At 39.1% G+C, this 22,567-nt stretch overlaps 1 protein-coding gene across 2 annotated transcripts; it reads right to left on the bottom strand.

Moving 5' to 3' along the window:
• Positions 1 to 51: 51 nt before the first annotated feature.
• ogdhb (oxoglutarate dehydrogenase b) lies at positions 52 to 22,567 on the bottom strand. 2 transcript variants are annotated; one of them, XM_003439485.5, is made up of 23 exons: positions 22,427 to 22,562; positions 20,804 to 21,202; positions 17,147 to 17,335; positions 15,535 to 15,628; positions 12,917 to 13,032; positions 12,531 to 12,685; positions 12,253 to 12,399; positions 9,357 to 9,447; positions 8,372 to 8,551; positions 8,149 to 8,277; positions 7,588 to 7,767; positions 6,575 to 6,727; positions 6,100 to 6,202; positions 5,767 to 5,895; positions 5,519 to 5,669; positions 5,196 to 5,323; positions 4,830 to 5,008; positions 4,432 to 4,503; positions 3,521 to 3,646; positions 3,367 to 3,439; positions 3,123 to 3,286; positions 2,676 to 2,830; positions 52 to 977 (listed from the first exon to the last, which is right to left on the bottom strand). In XM_003439485.5, the coding sequence occupies exons 2-23, from the start codon at positions 21,035 to 21,037 to the stop codon at positions 881 to 883; spliced, it is 3,045 nt and encodes a 1,014-aa protein (XP_003439533.1). In that variant the 5' UTR covers positions 21,038 to 21,202; positions 22,427 to 22,562; the 3' UTR covers positions 52 to 880. The 2 variants fall into 2 exon arrangements, with proteins under 2 accessions (XP_003439533.1, XP_013121180.1); XM_013265726.3 differs by lacking the exons at positions 52 to 977; positions 2,676 to 2,830; positions 3,367 to 3,439 and having other exon boundaries at positions 3,131 to 3,286; positions 22,427 to 22,567.

Below are 22,567 nucleotides of genomic sequence, written 5' to 3'. Positions count from 1 at the left end.
AGTGCAAAATTGTAAATTATATCTTTGTGAAATATTGAAGAGCAAAAGCAGGACTATTCAAAAAGCTTTATTTGCCGAGAACAATGCAAACAGAACATGTATAATAATAATAAAAATACAGGTTACTTCTTTATACTTAGGACTGCCCTTTTCTGGACCACAGACCTGTGATGTTGTTTGTGAAATCTGTTGGAGCCACTCTGGAGCAAAGTGTGCCAAAATGCCAGAAAAGATAACTATCCTCCTTTTCTTCCTTAAAATATGAACATCATTAATGTTTCTGATTTTGTAAATCTCCAAAAGTTGATTCTGTTCAACTGAATGTAGCGTCTCAGCTGACTGCAGGTTTCCCCAATTTTATAAACAGTACATTTGCACAATGACTGAAACTAGCACGACTGAAGGAAATGTTTCTGCCACTGAAAACACTACGTCCAGATGAATACAATCAACTTTTGGGGAATGTTTCTAATTGTTCGACCCCAAACAGTATACCACACATCAATAATATTATTTGAAGATTTGATCTGGATTCTGGATTATTTATCTGACTGAATATAAGCAAATAAAATTTTACAGTCTTAAAACTGTAATTTGTCTAAATTCACAGATTGATTACAGGCTTATCATAAGAGTTTTCTCTAGTGCTGTCCTTCACTGTAAACATGAGATTGTAATAGTTGGTAATAGTGTTAAAGGTCATTGTGTGTTTTAAGATTACACCTGTTAACAATTCTAATCTGTAAAAATACTGAGGTAAAAACACGTTGACGTAAAATTTCTGGAAAATGGTGAAGCCAGCCTGGATTCTCTGAAGCTCTGCAGATAGGCTAGATCCCAGAGTGGCGGGAGATCATCAGCCCTTAGTATGAATGTAGATTCAGTTCAGTGCTGTGTCCAGCAAACATTGCAGCTCCATCTTGTGAGTGTGCTTGTTTCCAGTGGCTGGAGCTGCTGCAGCCTCACGACCAGCATACCTACACACACACACGCACACACGTTTGATTGCCAGCTGCTGACCATATAGGATATGTAGAACAGGACAATGGGTGATTTGTAGTTGAAAGCTGCCTGGAACAATAATTTACAACTCCTTCTCAGGTTGCTCTGTTCACTGTATATCTGAGACTAACTCTGTGTGTTCAATAGGGAAACCTCAATATCAGATTTTCACTATGTAATGATTGTGGCCAAATTAGCTCATAATTATCTTTAGCATGGCATTAAAAAAAGAACAATACTCCCAATAACAATCACCTTTACCCTTGTTTATGGCGTGCTTTTTCCTCTTTTTGGGAGTAAATTAAACACAAAATATGAGTGAAGAACTGTGGAATGTGGCTGTGAGTTTATTCAACATTTAAAAGTCTTCTGTGTGTTTGTGTACTGACATGACCCCTAAATGATGTGTGGGCTCTCACTCCTGCTTACTATAATATTCCTGCTCATGATGCAATTCAATTTGGCCTGGAGATAGCTGTAGCTTAGGTGGTAGGGTGATCCATTTGTCAGTCAAAATGTCAGGGGATCAAACCCTGGATCCTCCATGTCCATGTGCCCAAGTATACTGATAGTGTGTGTGTGAATTAGATAAATGTGCAAATAAATAAAAACTGATGACCATGAAGAAAAAGAGAGGTGAGCAGCAGTGTGCCACAAAAGAGTGAAGATCAGAAGGAGTTGCACTGTGTCTTTGTAGATCTAGATAAAGCATATAGGTGTCAAGAGGAAATGTGATACTGTATTAGGAAGTCAGGAGTAGCAGAGAAATATGTGAGGCGAGTGCAGGACATTTATGAGGACAGCAAGACAGTGGTGAGGTGTGTGGTAGAAGATGCAGATGGGTTCAGGGTGGGACTGAGATTAGATCAGGGATTGGCACTGAGCGCCTTCGTTTTTGCATTGGTGATGGACAGGTTGACAGATGAGCTCAGGCAGTATCTCTGTCTACTATGATCTTTGACATTATGGCCTGTAGTGGAAGTAGGTAAAGGGGAACGAGAGTCTGCAATGGCAGAGGTATGCACTGGAGAGAAGAAGGTACATGAAGAACACATGTGTGTGAATTAGAAAGAGACAAGTGCAACAGTGAAGGTGGGTGAGTTTAAATATCTGGGGTCAACCATCCAAAGCAGGTTATAATCCACAAGACTGGTGAAGATAGGAGTGCCGGTGGGGTGCAGTGAATGGAGGCAAGTGTCAGGGGGGATGTATGACAGAAGGATAGCAGTAAGAGTGAAAGGAAATGTTTAAAAGATGGCAGACAGACCTGCTAAGTTTTATAGTTGGGTGGCACTAAAAAAACAAAAACAAAAGGCAGAGCAAAGAGGGGCAGAGTTGAACAGGATTAGAAATGATTATATCAGAGGGACATATCACATATCAGGGATGATATGTGACAGAAGAATGGCAGCACAAATGAAAGGGAAGTTTTACAAGACTGTAGTGAGACCTGTTATGATGTATGGTTTGGAGACAGGGACACAAACAAAAAGACCAGAATGGACTCGATTAGATATATCAGAGGGACAGTTTAGATTGAGGGTTTAAAGACAAAGTTAGAGACGCAAGCATTGTGGTTTAGATAAATGCAGAGGGACAATAGTGAACATATTGGTAATGGACTGGTATACTGCCCTGTCTTCAGTTGCACAGTCAGCTGAAGTCAAACTTACCAGATGGGGCGTGTGTGACCGATGGTGGTGCTGATGCGGGGCTTGACATAGTCATAGTAGCCGTGGTTTTTGTGCTCTTCTTGACACCAAACCAAATCTGCATTTGGATAGTGATCAGCCTCTTTTTTCACCAGATCAAAGGGGAATGGTGACAGCTGCCAAAAAAAGAAAGATGCCACAATGTGGTTGGAATGAACACAGTTTCTGCTAATTTTGGTGTGGAAGTCTGCGCGTTGTTGCCTAACAAGGTGCTGTGATTGACCTAAGGCAAACAAATACTGCACACTATAAGGCCATGCTACCATTGTTTTACCTGTACAGCAGTGAAGTATGTGAAGTGTGAAATTGCCTTCAGATTAGACTAAATGAGTCACTCCACAGTCTCAGATTCAGCTTCAGCTTTTTACAGACTTACACTCTGAACAGTTTTACTAAAACACTGATTACCTGCTCGATGCGGACAACAGCGATAGCTTCCTCCATGCCTCTGTTCTTGCGTTCCCGGGTCAGTTCATAGTAAATCTTGCCGGTGCAGAAAATTAGTCTCTTCACCTTCTCAGGGTTGGTGGCTGCATGCCCATTGTCTGGGATTAGACGCTTGAAATGTGTGCCTGCATGACAGAAAGCATAAAAACAGAAGATAACCAAATATTTTGAAAGTTCTTTTGCACTTTTTTTGATCTGCACTCACTTGGGAGCATATCATCAAAGCTGGACTTAACCTCAGGGTGGCGCAACAGAGACTTTGGAGTTAGCACTATGAGCTGCAATTAAAGACAGAGCATAGAACATGTTCATAATTTCAATTGACTCTTATCTTGCATGCTTTGGTATATGTCTCTTACGGGCTTCCTGAAAGGCAGCAGGATCTGTCTGCGGAGAACGTGGAAGTAGTTTGCAGGAGTAGAGCAGTTCACAACAATCCAGTTACAGTCATAAAGCTGATGCATGGCAAAGTCTTCAGACAGTTTCTGCCAACATAATGTGGAGTACAAAAATCAGAAAATACAATACAACATGTAGGTCACATTATCAAAAATTTTAAGTGGAAGATTACAAAGATAAGAAAAGTTAATCAACCTGAAGACAAAATGCACACAATACAATCATTTAATTCAACAATTCAAGAGAACAGAATTATTTGTTCCAATTACTTGATTTGTTTAGGTACCTAGGTAAATGAATCAAATACAAAATATGACTCTGACAAAGACAAAAAAGAAGTCCAAATAGTCCTAATGAGTCCAAAGAAAAACTGAAAGATGGTTTTAAGTGTGGCAAAATACAAATCCAACCTGCACTGCATGCTCCACACTGTCTTTAAAATACATGGTTACTGTGATGCCACCCATTGTTTAACAATGCCCTCTTTTGAAGCTTCTAGCTGAACTAAGCCACCATCTTAGTGTTTTAAAAAAGGATGGGCTGATTAAGGACGGATATAACTGAGAAACATATCAACCATGATATAGGCTTACACTGAAGCATGTCAAAAATGCACAAAATGAACATAATGTTATATTATAAAAGACTTAATACTAGCGTAAGGGAATACAGCATAATACAGCATAAGGAAAAGTGTTTACTCAGGTCATAGATTCCCTAGATAGACAGACTGTTTTTGCAAACAGAGGTCCCCCTGCTGGCCATTAAAAAGAATGCTGATTTAACTTCTGAAATTCCTTCTCTTTTCAAACTTGAAAATCATTTAACTGACAGACTATGATTTATTAATGACATTCTGACACAAACTCACAGGGAAAACATCTGGGTCATCATTGCACATCTGTAGAAATCTTTCAGGGCGTGCAGATGAGTGCTCTGGACCCTGTGACGAAAAAGGGAATGGAAGCAATCCAAATGTGATGAAGTTTTCTTTCCTGTAGTGTATTTAAGGTTTGTTTATATGTGATATAGCAGATCTCAAGTTTATTAGTAACACATAAGGCACTTAGTAACACAGAGACATAAGTGGTTTGTGCTCTGACAATGCAAGTCCATAGAATGGTATTAAGAATATAACAATTCGTAAACTCAAGAAGACATCGATACAAGACAGGTGTTGCATTATAAGGTGGTAATACAATCCCAAAGTCTGATGGTGAGACAAATCAAATTGAGATACATGTGGAATGTGGTAGATTAAATTCTTACCATTCCCTCCATGCCATGAGGAAGCAACAACACTATGCCATTCTGTCTGACCCACTTGGCCTGTCCCGAGCTGATAAACTGATCGATGATGCACTGGGCTGTATTGTGAAAGTCTCCGAACTGGGCCTCCCATAGAACCAGTGAATTGGGACTGGCCATAGCAAAGCCTAATTCAAAACCTGCACACAGGAGAGAAGAATGAAACAGAAGCCTTGGTGTTGAAACATGCCAGCAAATTGAAAAGTGACACTTCAACTGTGAAATACTGTACTTCAGGTACTGTGGGAGAGAGAGATGGCAGAAAATCATGCAAAATGCACCCGATTTTGGTACTTTAGGAGCCTTTACTGTGTTTATGTGACCTACCCAGTACTGCATATTCAGATAGAGAGCTGTTGCACACAGTGTAAGGAGCTTGATCAGGCGAGATATAATTCATTGGGATACACATCCTTTTGTCAGTATTTTGGTCATGAAGAACATGGTGTCGATGGCTGTGAAATATAACCAGAAAAAAATGAGTGGTATGACTGAGTTTGTCTTTTTTTTTAAATTCAGAGATGAGATGCAGGTGAAGAAATTAATACAAGCATACGTCAAAGAGATTTAGATGCAATCACCTCTTGATATTTTATTCTTAGGAAGTGGGCTACATAAATATGTACATAAATAGTAAACCTATTTTTTACCTGAACGTGCCCCTCTCCACATCCTGACCACTGAGACGCACATGGATCCCCTCCTTGAGCAGAGAGCCAAAGGCCATATACTCCGCAAGAGCCCAGTCACACACTCGCTGGCTCACCATATTTGCACGTCCCTTTAGGATACGACTCAACCCTACAACATGAACACCAATGCATAAAATCCAGGTCTAAAACAGCTTGACAGTACATTCAGTGGATCTTCATTTTTGTCACATGAGACGTGAGGGCACCTCCATGTATAGCAAAATCCTCCACTGGGACAGATGCAGCAATGTTGCCAATGTGGCTGAGCGCTTGCTCGCTGATGCCAGTCGAAGGACAGGTCATACTTCTAGGCTGACCCTCCAGTGTGAAAAAGCCTAAATACACAGACACACAAAAGCATTAAAAGCAAGAGGCATGCATGGGATGCCCTTCTTGCCCAAGATTCAAAAATATACTGTGTATTCAGGTGTATTAATTGTATTCTGTCTTAATTTATTTTGTTTAATGTTAATTTATTGACAAGTTAAAAAAACAACACACAGAAATGATTTGGCTTCATGAACAACAAGTAGTCCTACCGGGCCAGGGTGAGTCAAGCCAGTGCTTGATGTGTAAGATCTTTTCATCTTTGGAGCGAGTGTAAGCTTCCTCACAGATTTTGTCATAACTGGCCACTTCCTCCTGCAAGAGATCAATGCAAGTTGGGCATCTAATGAGAAAAATGGAGTCTTTCTTTTTATCTTCATTGTGATTTTTAATCTACTAACTGATAGCAACAGTATAAGTTCATATAGACTGGAGTTGACTGTCAGTGACAGCTGTCCACATGAGAAATCTATGTGTTACTTGATCAGTCTCAAAGAATTAGCTGAGCTTTTTCTTTCATTATAAAATCCTGACAATGGACTGAGTAAGCTCAAGCTAAATGTGTGATAGTTTAAAACAGCAGCCAAATCAAATCCACTTGGAGGTCAGAATAAGTTATATTGTGTCTTTGTCTACAATTTGCATGCTTCATAACCATTTACAGCACAGGTGTGCAGGTAGCTTTACCTCATATTCTTGAGTTGTGACGACTCCTTCATCAATGAGTTTTTCAACAAATTTCTGCAGGACTCCTTTCTGCTTCTTGATGCGCTTGTACATCAGCGGCTGTGTGAACATAGGCTCGTCTACCTCATTATGACCGTTCCGTCTGTAACACACCTGAGCGAAGAGGCAAATGTTTATGTTTGTTCTGATCACCTATTTGACCTTGTATGCTGACCTTTTATGAAAATTTAGTATGTCAGTACTGACTGGCTCGTTTGATGGCACAGTGCAGTAAAGTGACAGTCCATTTAAATGACACAGCTGATCCCACCATCTATCATTTTTATCAGTCTTTTGACTCTATTATTTTTTCTTCTACTGGCTCATTTCACATCCACACAGTATTGTGTTATCTTCCTTAACTGGAAGATAAGTGAAGTAAATAGACGTAGCTTCTTTTAGCAACCAACTAATCCTTGAGATAGCAACAGGTATTCTAGCCTTTTCTGAACGCACCCTGAGCATGAATATTTCATTCTCCACAATTTCATTATACATGTACAATGATAATAAAGGGCTATTGTGTTCTATTCTTTGTTGTCATTAGGGTATCATCATGCTTCACCTGATTGTAAACTACTACTACCCATTATTCTAAACTCCTCACTTTTACAGTTTTTACCTTGGTTTAATTCATTTGTGTGTGTGTGTGTGTGTGTGTGTGTGTGTATCTGTGTTTTTCTAAACTGCTTCTAACAAATGATCCTTTATTGGATTAATCCAAAGTTGGACTGAATTGAATTAAACCGTCACGTTTCTAAGGTCAGGTAGGGCTTAATGCCATTTTTAGATGTTGGAAACATGCTTACTCCTACTTTATGCTTTGTTCAGAGGTTTACTTTCTTTATTTTGGGTTATAGTTAGCAAAAGTGTTTCTTGTTTTCAAAGAATTTTTTCTTAAAAAACAGCAGTTTCAGTCAGGGTCATTTTACTTGGTGGTTAACAAAAACAGTTATAATAACGAACATATTTACCAGGTCTACAACGACATCTTTATGGAATGTGTTCCTCCATTCAGCTGCAACTTTGCACACATACATCACAGCCTCTGGATTATCTGCGTTAACGTGAAAGATGGGCGCATTGACCACTCGAGCTACATCGGTTGGGTACGGAGATGAACGAGCCACCCTGGGATCTGTCGTAAAACCAATCTATGTGGGCAAGAGTAACACACATGTATATTAAAACCAGTTACAGTTATGACACTGTGCTCATTTTAACTACTGGAACTGCATCCAGCAATTCACACAGTGTTAAATACACAGTATTTTATGGTCAATTCAAGAGTACTTGTAGTGTATATTCAATAATCCACACTTCAGAAGCCTAGTTTTATCTGGGGAAAACTAAGTCAGTTACAAAACCATTAATATTATTATTCAATTCAATTCAATTTTTCATTGAAAATTGAATTGAATTAATATTATTATAACCATAGCTATTTGTTGAAATAGCTGTCCATACCATAAAACTTTGCTTGATAAGTGCTGAAAGAATTTTAAACCTAACAAACTGAACTGAACAGTCCATACCTGGTTATTGACCACCACGTGTATTGTACCATGTGTGGTGTAGGATGGCAGGTCAGACAGGTGGAATGTCTCATACACTATACCCTGACCTGCAAATGCAGCATCGCCATGAAGGAGAATAGACATCACCTGCAAAATGATTCACCAAAATATAAACATATTGGAAAACATCCACAGAGACATTGTCTTCTGTTTATATGGTAAAGAAAAAAATTCAACATACTCTCTTTCCCTCGGTGTCCCCACAGTAGAACTGCTCAGCTTTGGTCTTTCCCTGCACCACTGGATCAACGGCCTCCAGGTGGGAGGGGTTTGCCACGAGAGACAATGTGATGTACTTGTCACTAACCCGGTTCATCCTCCTGTGATACATCCCCAAGTGATATTTCACATCGCCAGAACCCTGAGAGCACAAAGTCAGACGCTGAACCTTTCATCTTTATTTATTTATTTATTCATTTTTATTAAGAACATATGTGCACATGTGCTATTCAATAGACGGACTGCACATTTTTAATATTGCACATAATAATCTGGTGCTTTTATTGATCTATAAAAACATAGTAACATAGCACTTAATGTAATAAATTTATATTTTAGGAAGGTGCTGTGCCACTGCCTGCTCCCCTTTAGATATACCTCTCCATGCTGCAACCATCAGTTTACAGTTAAATTAATATGCTAGAGTTAAATACATGTGGCAGGTCACATATATTATTAATTGCATGGCATACTGACATTGGCTTTTTAGCTTGTTCTTAACAGCTAACCTAACCAGCGTACTTGTGTAATCATAATTGCAGTGGATGAGAGCTGCTGAACAGGTGTCTTACTTTGTTTTTTTCTCACAAAGGTTTTGATTGCACTTTTGATTTTGATTACATAACATTTTCTTAATAACAGCTATCTTTCACCTCTCCTGGGTTTACAGTTAGTACCACCTCTTTGCTGTCTCTGTGTGACAGACAGGGAGCACTACTAATTTGGACCCCACTTTTAACTGGACCCAATCATGGTTACTATCGTTACCTTTCAGGCTGGAAAAAAGAGGCTTTCTCAGCTGAAGAGTGTGAATCATTTATTCATGTGCCTAAACACATTTTCCAAACATCAGTTGTTATCATTAACACAAGCACTGTCATAGTTATATTTTTTGTGTAAATCTGTTCCATTGGTCTTGACTGAATCTAACTAAATAATATTCAAACCTCATCCGCAGCCTCTAACTTAGAGTCAAACTGACAAAAGATTTGCTCCAGCTCCTTCCGGATCACATTTGCCAGCACATTCAGTCTGCCTCTGAAGACACACAAGAGGGATAAAAACACTTCAATGAAGATACAGTTATTCTACCCTTATAACACATTTCTGCACATTCCTAACAGAGATGCAACAGTTTTGAATAGGCTACTAGTGATAAGCTGAAGAGTTTAAATGAATTTGTGACTCTTACTATTAGTGTAGACAATCACCTATGTGAACAAAACAAGGAATGGAACTACAAGTCTCAGCCTTCCTCTGGCTGTAGTTCCCTTCCCGATTCTGCCTTTTGGTTCTCCCTGACTTCCACTTCCAGCACAGCACTTTAAGCTCCTTTATTGGCCATTCTGAGGGGCCAATGCAGCTCAGTCAGGCTAAACTAGCACCTGAGGAATAGGAGCTGAGAACCAAGTTGAAGCTGTCTTTTTTGTGGTCAGTCTGGTCATTTTGTACTTGAACTTGCCCAGTATGACCAAAAGTCAATACCAACCAGTAAGAGTGGGGATCATTTGTGTAAACTGCTGAAGATGAAGAAACATTTCAGAAGCTTATATACAGTTTTAATTCAGCTCTGGTTTTGGTGCATCAAGACCAACAGAAACAATTCATTTTGGAGGTTGACACCTCAGACTCTGGCGTGGGGGCTTTTCTTTCTCAATATGTGGACACGGTATACTACATCCTTGTACTCTGCGTTTAACACCTACTGAAAAGAACTATGATGTAGGTAGTTGCGAGCTGCTAACTGTCGAGTTACAGAATATTGCCAAAAGTATTTTCTTGTCTGCCTTTACACATTTATGAACTTGAGTGAAATCCTATTTTTAATCCATAGGGTTTAATATGATGTCTACCCACCCTTTCCAGCTACAGCATAACAACTTAAACTCTTCTGGGAAGGTTTTCCACAAGGTTTAGTGTGTTTTAAGAATTTTTGACCGTTCTTCCAGAAGTGCATTGTAAGGTCAGACACTGACTTTGCACGAAAAGGCCTGGCTTGCATTCATGCCAAAGGTGTTCTATTGGGTTAAGGTCAGTACTCTGTGTAAGGTCAGTACTCTGTGCGGGTTTGGTGTTCTTCCACACCATGTCTTTATGGAACTTACTTTGCCCAGTGGTATGCAGTCATTTTGGAGCAGGAAAGGGGCACCTTCAAACTATTCCCACAATCCCACAAAGCATGAAATTGTACAAAATATATTAGTAGGCTGAAGCATTAGGAGTTGCATTTTCTGGAAGTGGCTGAGCCCAACTTCTGAAAAACAACGCTCCTCCATGAAGCTTTACACTTGGAACAATGCAGTCAGGCAAATTTTGTTCTCTTGGCAACTGCCAAACCCATGCTTGTCCATTGGATTGCCAGATGGAGAAGCTTGATTCGTCACTTCAGTGAACACATTGTGTGCTTACACCACTGCATTGTTGGTTATTTTACCTTTAAAACCACTCTGACGTATGTATGTAGGGGAGCGTTATCCATGGGATGAACAAGTTTTTTCTTTTTGTCTGAGGGTGTGACTGGGTCTGGAGTGTACTGGGATGTCTGGCTTGGAGAAAATTATCCTAAATTTCTCTGATAAACCTGCTATGGAAGGGATGACAATGTTGTTCCATTTGTTATTCTGTTTCTCCCTAGTTGGTTCCTGACCTTCTTTCCTGTGCATCTTCGCTGATTTGATGAAAGCCCAATTGAGATAACCATGTTTTAAGAGCTTTCTTTACATGTGTGTGTTTCCTTTCTTTCCCTTCTGCCTCATAGGAAATGTGTTCTGCCTGGTGTTGCAAGGTCCTGATTACCCCAAGAATCTAGATTACCCACACTAAAAAACAAGATCAATCAAACCCTCAAGGAACTCACAACAAGACCCCGCAAGAATTTAGAAGAGGAACTTGTAACACTTCCATCTTACTGCATTTGAGAGGTTTTGCACTGGAATTTTGTTGTTGCCCACCAAATTTCTGCTTTAGTACTGTATCATGCCAAAAGAGCACTTTGCTCTCAGACTGCTGGTTTATTTGTGATTCCTATAGGGTACTCAAAAGTAGAATGGGAAGCAGAGCCTTGGGTTTTCAGGTCTCTCTTCTGTGGAATAAGCTCCGAGATTGGATTTGGGCGACAGACACCCTCTCTACTTTTAGGCTTAAAACTTTCCTTTTGAACACAGCATATAATTTGGGCTGGATCTTCCCTTAGTCACCCTGCAAAAGGCCTAGGATACTAGGAGTTCCCCATGAAACACTAAATGTTTCTTCTTCACTCACCTTTTTTTCACTCACTATGTGTTTTTACACCACTCTGCATTTAATTAGTTATTATTAATCTCTGGCTCTCTTCCACAGCATATGTTCTTCCAATCTCACTCCCAAACAGTTGTGGCAAATGGCTGCCCCTTACCTAGCCTGGTTCTGCCAGAGATTTCTTTCTGTTAAAAAGGAGTTTTTCCTTATCACTGTTGCCAAAATGTTTACTCATAGAGGGTCATCTGATTGTTGGGGTTTTCTCTAGTTCCTTTATATTACTGTTGGGTCTTTATCTTACAATATAAAGTGCCTTGAGGCAGCTGTTTTTGTGATTTGTTGCGATATAAATAAAATTGAATTGAACAAGAACTGAATTTGATAGTCATCGATATGCTGTCTCCCTCTATGCAGACTTTTCTTGAGAACTCCTGCCGGAAAAATGTCCTGTCCAATAGCTCATCTGTCTGGTATTTATTCTAATAATTCTGTAAATAAACCTTCTATAACTTTTGTCAGTGATATGAGTTTGTTCCTTGTTCCTTGATACTGTACAATCCTACTCTGACATGTCAAGGCAATAGGAAAAAATCATAACCATGGCACCTGTGTGGCATTCCCATGATTACAGTCTCCACTCCACCCTGACTGGACTTGTCAATGATGGTCTTCAGGGCTGGGATGAGCGACTCACAACCTTCCAGACCAAAGCGCTTCTCTGAAGACCACTTCCTTTGGAGAAATTCCTCAAACCTGCAAAAAGTTGGTTGTGGTGTTTCACACTGTGGCTCGGAACTTTATACTTCCATCAGACTCATAAAGGCCTTTTAAATTTGTAGTTATTTGTTGAGGCATACTACGACTGTGAAGAACGACAGACACACCTGGTTGACTGGATCATTCTGGCCAGTAGGGTCCTCTTCTCCTCCAGAGTGCATTGCATGACTCCTGGGGTCTCAAACTTCTGTCTGATCCATTGGCACTGTTCCATGTCATTAATAAACATAAACTCTACACCAATATGTTGACAGTAGGCTCTCTAAGAGACAGAAAAAAGTTAAGTTTGTATTAGTTGGGATGAAACAGAGTTTCCTGTTACAACTTTTCTTGGCTGTTGGTATCTGCTGATATAGATACCCATAACCAAGGTTAATACATTGGTTATGGGTATCTATATCAGCAGATACCCACAAAGACATTGGAAATCAAACAATTTGGATCATCACATTCTGTGTTTAAAAAAAAATGCATTTATATATATGATCTTTACCTCAAGGCGGCATATGATCTCTCTAAGAGGCAGAGCACTTTCATTCCCACCAATGAAGGTGGTAGTGGGAAGCCGGAACACTTTATCTAAGTCACTTTCAGCCAGCCCATAAATACCTGCAGTGTAAACAATGAAATTAAAAATGTCTTTCAGCCCATCATTGAACAATATATGTAGACTGTGAAATTGATAGGACAAAATCAAATGGCAACTTCTGAGACAGAAAAATGAGGCAGACAAACAATGGTACAGTCGACAGAAAACGTATGTATCATGTTAGTGTTTCTCACATTTTAACAATACAGCCCATCCAAGATATAGTATGAGTGAGTGAAATTGTTATTAGCCTGTTACTCAGAACTGTGTATGTAGCAGAAGCACCTGTACAGTCTATAAATGCAGTTTCCTAACCAAGCTTCCACCCTCTGGCCCAAATGTAACACTTTTGGCTTCAAAAGACCAATAATGCAGCAGCTAAAACCCTAAGGTTGAAAACTCTGCATGAAGAGTTGTTAGTTGAACAATAGTTACACATAACGTTTAGTGATCTTATTAGTTTGGGTAATTTTTTAATCGTTTCACTTTGTTCAATCAATTTTGTATGTTTTTTTTCTTACATCCTATGTCTTATGAAGTACACAGCATTTGAATTCCCTAACTCAAAAGTTCAGGATAAAGCCACTTGTCACACCTTTAAATTGCTTATTATCTCTGGCATTTTGACTATCATAACAAAGTAAATTAAATTCATTCACAAAGAAACATCAATGAAATTTTTTTCATTAAGTGGCTATAATAATTTTTCTTTGACTAAAAAAATGCTTAAGTAAGTTTTGCAAAGATCTTTATCTTTACCCTGTGTGAATCCATTTGAACTTAAACCCCTGTCTATAACATCTGCATTGAGCTGTAGGCTACAGGGATTTGATAATAATGTGTATGTGTTAGTCCCTGTAGGGAAATTACTCCTCTGCATTTAACCCAGTCACCCAGGGAAGCAGTGGGCAGCCACCAGTGCAGCACCCGGGGAGCAGTGTGTAGGGACCCTTTGCTCAGGGGTACCTCAGGGTAGCCGTTCAGTGGATTTGAAACCCCGACCTTCCAATCGTGGGGTAACCACTTTACCTACTGAACTAGCCCTGCCCGCATGATTTAGAAATGATAGACTGTGATATAATATGTACTTCCAATCTGATCAAGATGATTCCATTATTTCCCATTATGCAGTTTTCTTGACATAATCTCAGAAGCAGCAAAAGCAGTTTGATCTTTGTGGATTAAACTGGTCAAGTCTTCCTTTAAGGAACATTTTAGCTTAAAATCTCAAATCTCTCTTTCTATCCTTTAATTCCTCAAGGGGCTAAAGCTTTTACAGCAGCTGCAGAATCAAATCTCAACTGATTACATTCTCAAAATGACAGAGCTTTCTTTATCAAAACCCAGAGGCTCTGAATTAACTTGCCAAACAAGGTCAGGCAAGTCACCCCTTAATACCAGCATCCATGGTTTAAACTCCTGAACCATGGTCATTATGTAATATTAACTTTTCATTTAGATTGGTTTTATGGATTTGTAATTTCCTAATAACTTGCCTGGAAAGAAATAGATAACCTGTCATAAATACACAACTGTTATTTTTAATGCTTTTTCCTTTCCTTTTTTTTTTTTAAAGCTCCAATCTATAATCACAGAAACCACACATAATGAGAAGCAATGTACTTAAAGCTGAAGGTAGGTTAAGTTTACTGGTCAAATGGTGCGCCAATATAGAGAGGAGACACAGTCTAAGACATCACAGAGTGGCTTGTGTTTATCTAAGCATGCAATGTCCTGGTCATACCAAACCGTGATAGGACAACACTAGAGAGACAAGGGGCAGGGCAACTTGTTGTATCTATGTCTGTTTGTACATCTCTGTCAGCAAATTAGTGCAGAGTGCTCTGCTTATCATGGGGGATCCAATACATCTGAGTCAGCATGTTACACAGGAGATCTTTAGACTTCTCTGCCTTTCTGAAATTCCTCACACATAAAAACCTAGACTTGTTTTCTTTGATGATATAACTTAATCAAGTAGTTTCTGCCTGTAATCTAATCATAATAAAATTTTATTGAAGCACACTTAGATAAGCCTGTAAAAGTCCTGCTTGAACTCATTGGCCACTGAGCAAAGGTTGTCAGGAACCAACAACCACACCTTCTTTCATGGATGACTTGCCACATGAAAGTTATTATTAGTTATAGTTATTTATAATATCTAAGAAGTATGTTTTATTTCAAATGCACATGCACTGACACTCACGTTTTCTCTCTGACAAGACACACACACAATGGGTGGGCATGTGATAGTAAATAAAAGAGGTGGGAGGCTAAAAGATAAGAAAGCAGGGTTGCCACATTGATAAAGAAAACAACTGAAAGGGCAAATGGGCCAGTGAAGGTACATAAGGAGTGGAGCAGTGATAAAAGAAAGAACAAAAAAACAAAACCAGTGGGACAAATATAGACATCAAATATATCATGACATAAAGGATCAAAGTACAAAAATAACAGGAAAAGAAAAGCCAGAGGTAAAAAAGAAAAAATGAATAAATATGCAACAGGATTATTGTTCTCACCGACGTTCTGGAAACCAATAGTACAGGGGGCATCGTCAAAGTCTACACAACTGATGTCCAGGGGGTCCAGCTTGGCTATGTGATGCCCTCTTACCTACGCAGAAGGGAATATGGCTAAATGCATCGATTATTGATACTGAAACTGTCCATTACTGTTTTTGGTCCCCTGGGAAAACTGGAATTATAAGTGTTATATGTCAGCTATCTCATTCATTAACTTTTTTTTGTATTTCTATGTGTATTCTTCCCCACTTATTTATCAATTATTTTTTATTCTGAACATAAATAAGTACACAAATGAATATGTTTATAAATAAAAGATTAATAATACTGTAAATTGAAATGACACAGACAAAAAGTACTGAACACATGAAGAAAGGGAGGTGCAAAAACCAATGGAAAGTCATGACACCAGCAGAAACTTATCAAAAATTAGAAAGTTTCTTGAAGATGTTTCACGTCTCATCAGAGAAGCTTCTTCAGTTCTAAGAGCAACTGGTGGAGAGTCCCAGATTTTAAGGCCTATGGGAATGTCCCCCAAGAGAGTCATGGACCCCCTACTGATCCTCTACCTAATCACACGAGCTAAGGTGTGAAAACGGGTGTGGGTCACAATCAGCCAAAGCTTCGGGTGAAACCACAGTGAAACCTAGCCCCACCCTATCATGTGATTTCCTAGGTCAAATGGCCCAGGATGTGAGTGGGCGTTAAGGAGTCTGGGGAAGACTCTTCTGAGTTTCTCTGATAAACCTGCTACATAGGGGATGACAATATTGTTGTGTTTGTCTTTCTGATCCTCCCTAGTTGGTGTCTGATCTCCTTTTCTATGCATCTTTGCTGACTTGATGAAAGCCCAATTAGGATAACCACATGTTTTAAGAGCTTCCTTTACATGTGTGTGTTCCCTCTTTTTCCCTTCAGGCTTAGAGGGAACAATTGCAAATAGCAAATACATTTCAATTCAAAACTTTTTCCTTGTGTCATTTCTCATTAATACACATAATTTATGGGCGTCTATGGCTTGATTTATTTGCATGTGTGGACTGGATGGGTTGTTACTGACATCTGGTGAGAATATCATGCCAATAGCACCTTTAAAAATATAGGGACAAACATACACAGGTCCTGTGTACATTTGTGTCATTTTACAACACAGCAGCTCACCATTCTGATGATTTTCTAATACAATTTCCAACCCAAAGGCAGAAATTGTCTCTTTATATCCCATCATCAACTCAGACTTATATGAACAATGGTCGAATAATGCATAATGTATTGGTGAAGTTATGATTGTTGTTAACGGCAAAAGGAACCAAAGCAGAATTACTTTTAGTGTACCGTATCAGAGTAAAACACCAGACTGAAACTTGTTAATCTTTTGTTTTTTCCTTAACGATTAAACTGAAAAAGCTTACTTTAAGTTTGCTTCCTTATCATTTCACCTCAGATTTTCTTGGAGTTATAGCAGAGAACAGGTGATATATGTGAAGTGGATTTTACCATCTTTGCATTTTGTAACACAGTCAGTGTCACTCCCAGAAACTAAAATGAAGCAAAACCCCAACTCTACAATAATGAGAGACAAAACATTTTCTGTGTGGTTGCAGTTAACCTGGTATGCTCGAATAAGTGAGTGTACAGCTAGATGATCCTCCACCAGCTTCTCCACACTGGGTTGAGTCCCCACCAGTGCCTGGGCACTGGGCAGTCTTTCTGGAGTCATACTGGGGGGTGGTGGGCTCTGATAGGCTGCACCAGGCGGAGCCCCAGCACTGGCATTACGGAAAAACACATCCCAGGACTGCATGGAGAAAGAAAGACACAGTTTACTCAGCAATATGGTGTGTCACATAAATTGCATGTCACCAATTGCATGTCACCAATGTAGTTAGGTTAAACAGTGATTATTAAGCAAGGCTCAAGTCAAGTCACTGTTATCTATAGAGCACATCTGAAGACAGCTGAAATTGACTTTTCAGTGGGAAAGGACGGTTAGCATTCATTATTACACCCAAGTGTGTGCGTACATTGTTGTGCTAATCCATTTTATGTACTAAACATTTTGATTATATATAGCACTGATTAGAACTTGTTTTGCAGGTCCTAAGTCTATAAATGCATATGCAAAAAAGTATACTTTTTCCCAATTGTAGAAACATATACTTTAGACCACATGCAAGAAAAATTAGTCCGAATTTGATATAAAAGTCATGAAATTATTTTCACAGCATTTCTTATTTCATACATTATACATTTTACAACATATTTTAGTTTTTCTTCTATTCCTTATTTTAGAAATGTGACCAACAGACCCACATTTTCTCTATTTCTCTAAAGCGTTGTCATTCTTCTTAAGTAGTGTCTAATTGTCATATCTTATAACTTGAGGTTCAAACCGCAACTACATGCAAATAATGAAACATGGAAATGTGTACAGTGCCATGACTTTGTATTGATTTTTTTTATTATTTCGTCAAACTCATTTAAATATCAGATTAAGTTAACATAACTTACCACAAAATATAGTTTTTAAATAATTATTTAAATTATTAAGGGAAACAGAAAAATCAATCTTAGTGGGCCCTATGTGGAAAAAACTGGTTGTGACACCATCGGCAGCAAGAAATGTAATTAAGCATTTGCCACATGAGGCAAGATTTACAAAAATCAGCATAGGTAAAATGAAAACACATAACTTTTGGAAAGCAAGTTACTCATACTCCTGTAGAGATTAAGAATGAATTGTACCTCAAGTTTATATCCGTTTGAGGGCAGACAAGTGACTACTTTTGGCAATTTAGGCAAGTCATTACATTACAAGCTTTTCACCATGTACCTAGTGCATAGCGTACAGTGATTCCCCTAGGCTGACTAGGGGAATCCACATTTTATTTATCAGTGTAAGCATTTTGGTTGCTGCTATACTGTTTTTTGGAGGAGAGTCAGAGAGGAAAGCAAGGGTACAGTACCATGTAAGTCTACCAAACAAGTTCAGAAACTATGGCTCCAGCCCCGCATATCTGCTTATTAGTGTTATGTAACTACAATTGTACCGACCAAAATGGAAGCACAAACTTCTGGATAATCTGTACCTTACTGCAGGACCAAATTAGATGCAGTAAGGCCTAGCAGACAGCTATAGGCTACAACTACCTCACACTCAGTTCATTCAACTCAAATCCTTTACTTCTCAGCCCTTTCCTCTGACCACTGGCGTGCCCCAGGGATCTGTCCTGGGGCCCCTTCTTTTTATTATCTACCTTCTACCGCTTGGACATATTTTCCGTAAATACAATATCCATTTTCACTGTTATGCCGATGACACCCAGCTTTATCTGTCCACTAAACCTGATTCTGCTCTTCCCCCATCCTCCCTCACCCTCTGCTTAGCTGAACTAAATTCATGGTTCTCTTCTAATCTTCTTAAACTCAATAGTAATAAATCCGAACTCCTCTTAGTAGGCACTAAATCAACATTATCCAGAACCAACAGTTTCTCTATTACTATCAATAACTCGCCGGTCTCCATTTCTTCCTCTGTGAAAAGTTTGGGTGTCATCCTCGACAGTACTCTATCTTTCAATTCACACATTAATAATGTCACTCGGTCTGCATATTTTCAATTGCGCAACATTAATCGTCTCCGTCCTTTTCTCACCCCACATGCCACTGCCATTCTTGTCCACAGCCTTGTTACTTCCCGGATTGATTATTGTAATTCACTTCTTTTTGGTCTTACTCAAAAATCCATCCATAAGCTTCAACGCATCCAGAATTCTGCTGCCCGTATCATCACCAGGACCCCTTCTGTCCATCACATCACTCCTGTTCTGCAGCAGCTTCATTGGCTCCCGGTCAAGTATCGTATCAATTTCAAAATACTCTTGTACGCATTTAAAGCTATTCATCATCTCTCTCCTCCATATCTCTCTGATCTGGTTAACATCACCTCCCCATCTCGTTGTCTCAGATCTTCTTCTTCCCTTTCACTCTCCGTCCCCTCCCCCCGTCTTGTCACCATGGGGAGCAGGGCTTTCAGCTGCTCTGCTCCACAACTCTGGAATTCCCTACCTCCTGATTTAAGAAATATCTCTACCTTCTCTCTCTTTAAGTCCCAACTCAAAACCCACTTGTTCAAAATAGCTTATCCCACATAACCTCTCCACTTTGCTATTTTAAATTTGTTTATGTTTTATGATTGTGTAAACTCTTTGCTTTTATGTTGCTTTTTACTCTACTGTGTACAGCGACCTTGAGTGTTTTGAAAAGCGCTTTCAAATAAAATGTATTATTATTATTATTATTATTACTTGTCTTTCAACTGCCAATGTTGCTAATGGTAAACCTTTATCCAAATGGATGAGTTATAAAACAAAAACTCAGCTGCCCACTTAAACATGGAATTCTATGTGAACTGTGTAATTTATGCAGGCAGCTTCAAGTTGCCACTCCATGAACTACAGTTTTTTGCATTTCATCGTTTAGACTGGAGACATAGTGCATAGTCTCGTAGTGTGTGACGTCTAAGTGAGAATAGCCTAAGTGAGAATAGTGCAGGCAGTTGTCTATTGCATTCATACTGAGTGTGTCATAAGTCCTTTACACTCTATTCAGGCAGCTCCATCACCTAAATTCCAGTATTTCCACTAATAATGTATCTTCAGTGGATTGTCACTGTGCAACATGTCAAGAAGTACAGATGTGGACAATTTTGTGTCTCGATGTTCATGTGTGGAAATTTGGTATTTTCAAGTTTTAGTAAAATTGTCAAACTTTCTTTCTTTCTTTCTTTACATGTGTATTTAGTTGTCAATATATACTTATTTATTATTATTTTCCATTTTTCGACCCCCCTCCAGCCACCACCAACATCCCCATTTATTTTGAAAATCTGTTTCTGTTTATCTTTTTAAATTTCATCATAAATGTATTCTCCTTTATACAAATTTAAACACTGTGTCATAGTCACCTTTTCAGTTATTGGTTAATCACCATCAAACTTTGGTCCCACACCAGGCAACCTAATACCTGTTTATTAATTACCAATAATGACTGGGTTGAAATATGCGTTGATTTATGTGGAGGCTGCATTTTATGTCTGTAATTGATGGAGGTGGAGTTATTTTTCCCTGTTATATATCCATTATTAGGTCATCTCTGCCGACCAAAACACTTGGTTGGTTTTACATGCAGTTTCATATTTTAAACATATATAACTGCAGAAATGACAACAACATCAAACACAGAATTAAAGGTGGATGTGCTGTACCTTATGCACACTCTTTGGATTCTCTAGCCATGAGTAGTACATCTCCTCCACATAGTTAGAGCTGGTGCCATTGAGAAAGGGTTCACTAGCTAGAGGTGTGTTCAGGTGCCTTGTGGGCTGAGATCTCCTTAAGCCCTGTTTAACTGCCAATGGTAGAGGCTTTGATAGGCTCTGGGTCATTTGTACAGCCGTTAAAGGCCAAAGCCTTACAGCCGTAGTCCTTAAGCAGTGCATAGCGGCAGATGAGTCACAGTTCTGCAGGATCACTCTCCTGGACAAGGAGATCCTACAGGCTAATCAGGAGCTGCCCCTCTTCAAATCCGTCTGGCTTGCTGAACCGGAGAGATTGGCTTATCTGCAGACACTGCCCCTTCTCTTCTCCCAACTGCCCAATGGATCCTGCAGATTCCAGATATAGATTTTGTAATTGAGCAAACCTAATAAGGCTAATATTAAATATATTTTTGTGAAAAAACACATGGTAAGGCCAAAACAATGTTTTATTCAGTTTCTCAGTACTTGTGAATTTGTGTCCTGTATGTGAAGAAGTGCTAGTTGTAAATTAAGGTATGCATTTTGCACCAGAACTGATATTTACAATACATTTTCATACCAAAATTCTTTTTTTTTCCTTTCTTTTTTCCCTTTCATACCAAAATTCTGAAAATGTGATAGGTGCCGTAGGCAGCATATGGACTGAGGCCTCAGTTATTTCAGAAATGACTGGGGAAGGAGTCCTAGTCTATCATTACATGCTAAAGAAGCAGAAGGTTGCTAACAAGCACAGAAAAGTGGCTAACAACTTGTGATTTGCTTACCCCTGAATCTTGGTATTACCAATATTTAAAAGGTGAACAACAAGAAGTACTTTTGCAACCAGGCCCCTGCTCACCAAGATGTGCCCCATGTTTATACTGTCTATGACTTAATTATAAGTTTTAAGACTCAGCATTTAGCTATTACATTCATGGTTTAGATTTAGATATGGTTTTCAATATTATAATTTATAGTCTCTAGGGACACCATTCACCCACTATATACACATGCGCCTATTAAATGTAGGCCAAACGCTAACTGTCGAAAAATGTTGCAGTTTATTTCAGCAAGCAACAAAGCAGATCGAAAATAATAGCTTTTACTGTTAAAGACACCTCAGTAGTTCGTAAAACCTGGACTTTAACCTTTAGCAGACTTTACTGAAAAGGAGAATGTATGTTTTTTGGTGTATTTCTAGTCATTACTTTTCAGCATTTTGTGGCGCTCTAATCGAATGTTTCTATGAGCACAAGCAGTAAGACAACACAGAGGAATTTAGTTATGAAAACCCACAAAGAATAACGCCGGTGCGGGTTAACAACACATCTAACGGGTCTTTCCAGGAAAAAAGAATCTTAGTAAAATGAAGTTCACTGGGGGACGGCATATAGCCTGAAGCACAGACAAAAAGACTTGTAACCTTAAAATCTGCATAAAATAAATACAATACCGAAAACAAAGCAAGAACACTTCAAAAACCGTACCATCACGCATGGGGCCCCTACGAAGCATTAATCAGGTTCAAAGTAAAGTTTCTCGTTAAATAAAGCTTTTAGGATAACACTTCATTTGCATCGACTTTGTTACCTTTACCGCGGTCTCGTAGGTGCTTTCGACGCCTTCCCCGGAGCCTTCCGTGTCGTAAATGAGTGGAAGTCAGAGGTCCTGTCGTAGACGAAAGTCTGTGTGCGCGTGTGTGTCGCGCGCGCGAGCGCTGTCTTGTCCCCG

Source organism: Oreochromis niloticus, linkage group LG7, assembly GCF_001858045.2.
Source record: "Oreochromis niloticus isolate F11D_XX linkage group LG7, O_niloticus_UMD_NMBU, whole genome shotgun sequence".
NCBI classification, from domain to species: domain Eukaryota; kingdom Metazoa; phylum Chordata; class Actinopteri; order Cichliformes; family Cichlidae; genus Oreochromis; species Oreochromis niloticus.
Note: the sequence above shows the minus strand (reverse complement) of the source record. Positions and strands in the feature narration are given on the sequence as shown.

Bases quoted from the DNA above. Each gene is read 5' to 3' on its own strand.
- ogdhb (XM_003439485.5), bottom strand. From the start codon at position 21,037: ATGCACTGCTTAAGGACTACGGCTGTAAGGCTTTGGCCTTTAACGGCT. The intron at 6,203-6,574 runs GTAAAGCTACCT...GATCTCTTGCAG, and splicing joins TCACAACTCAAGAATATGAG to GAGGAAGTGGCCAGTTATGA. The intron at 3,440-3,520 runs GTAAGAGACATA...CTTTAATTGCAG, and splicing joins TGCTGCCTTTCAGGAAGCCC to CTCATAGTGCTAACTCCAAA.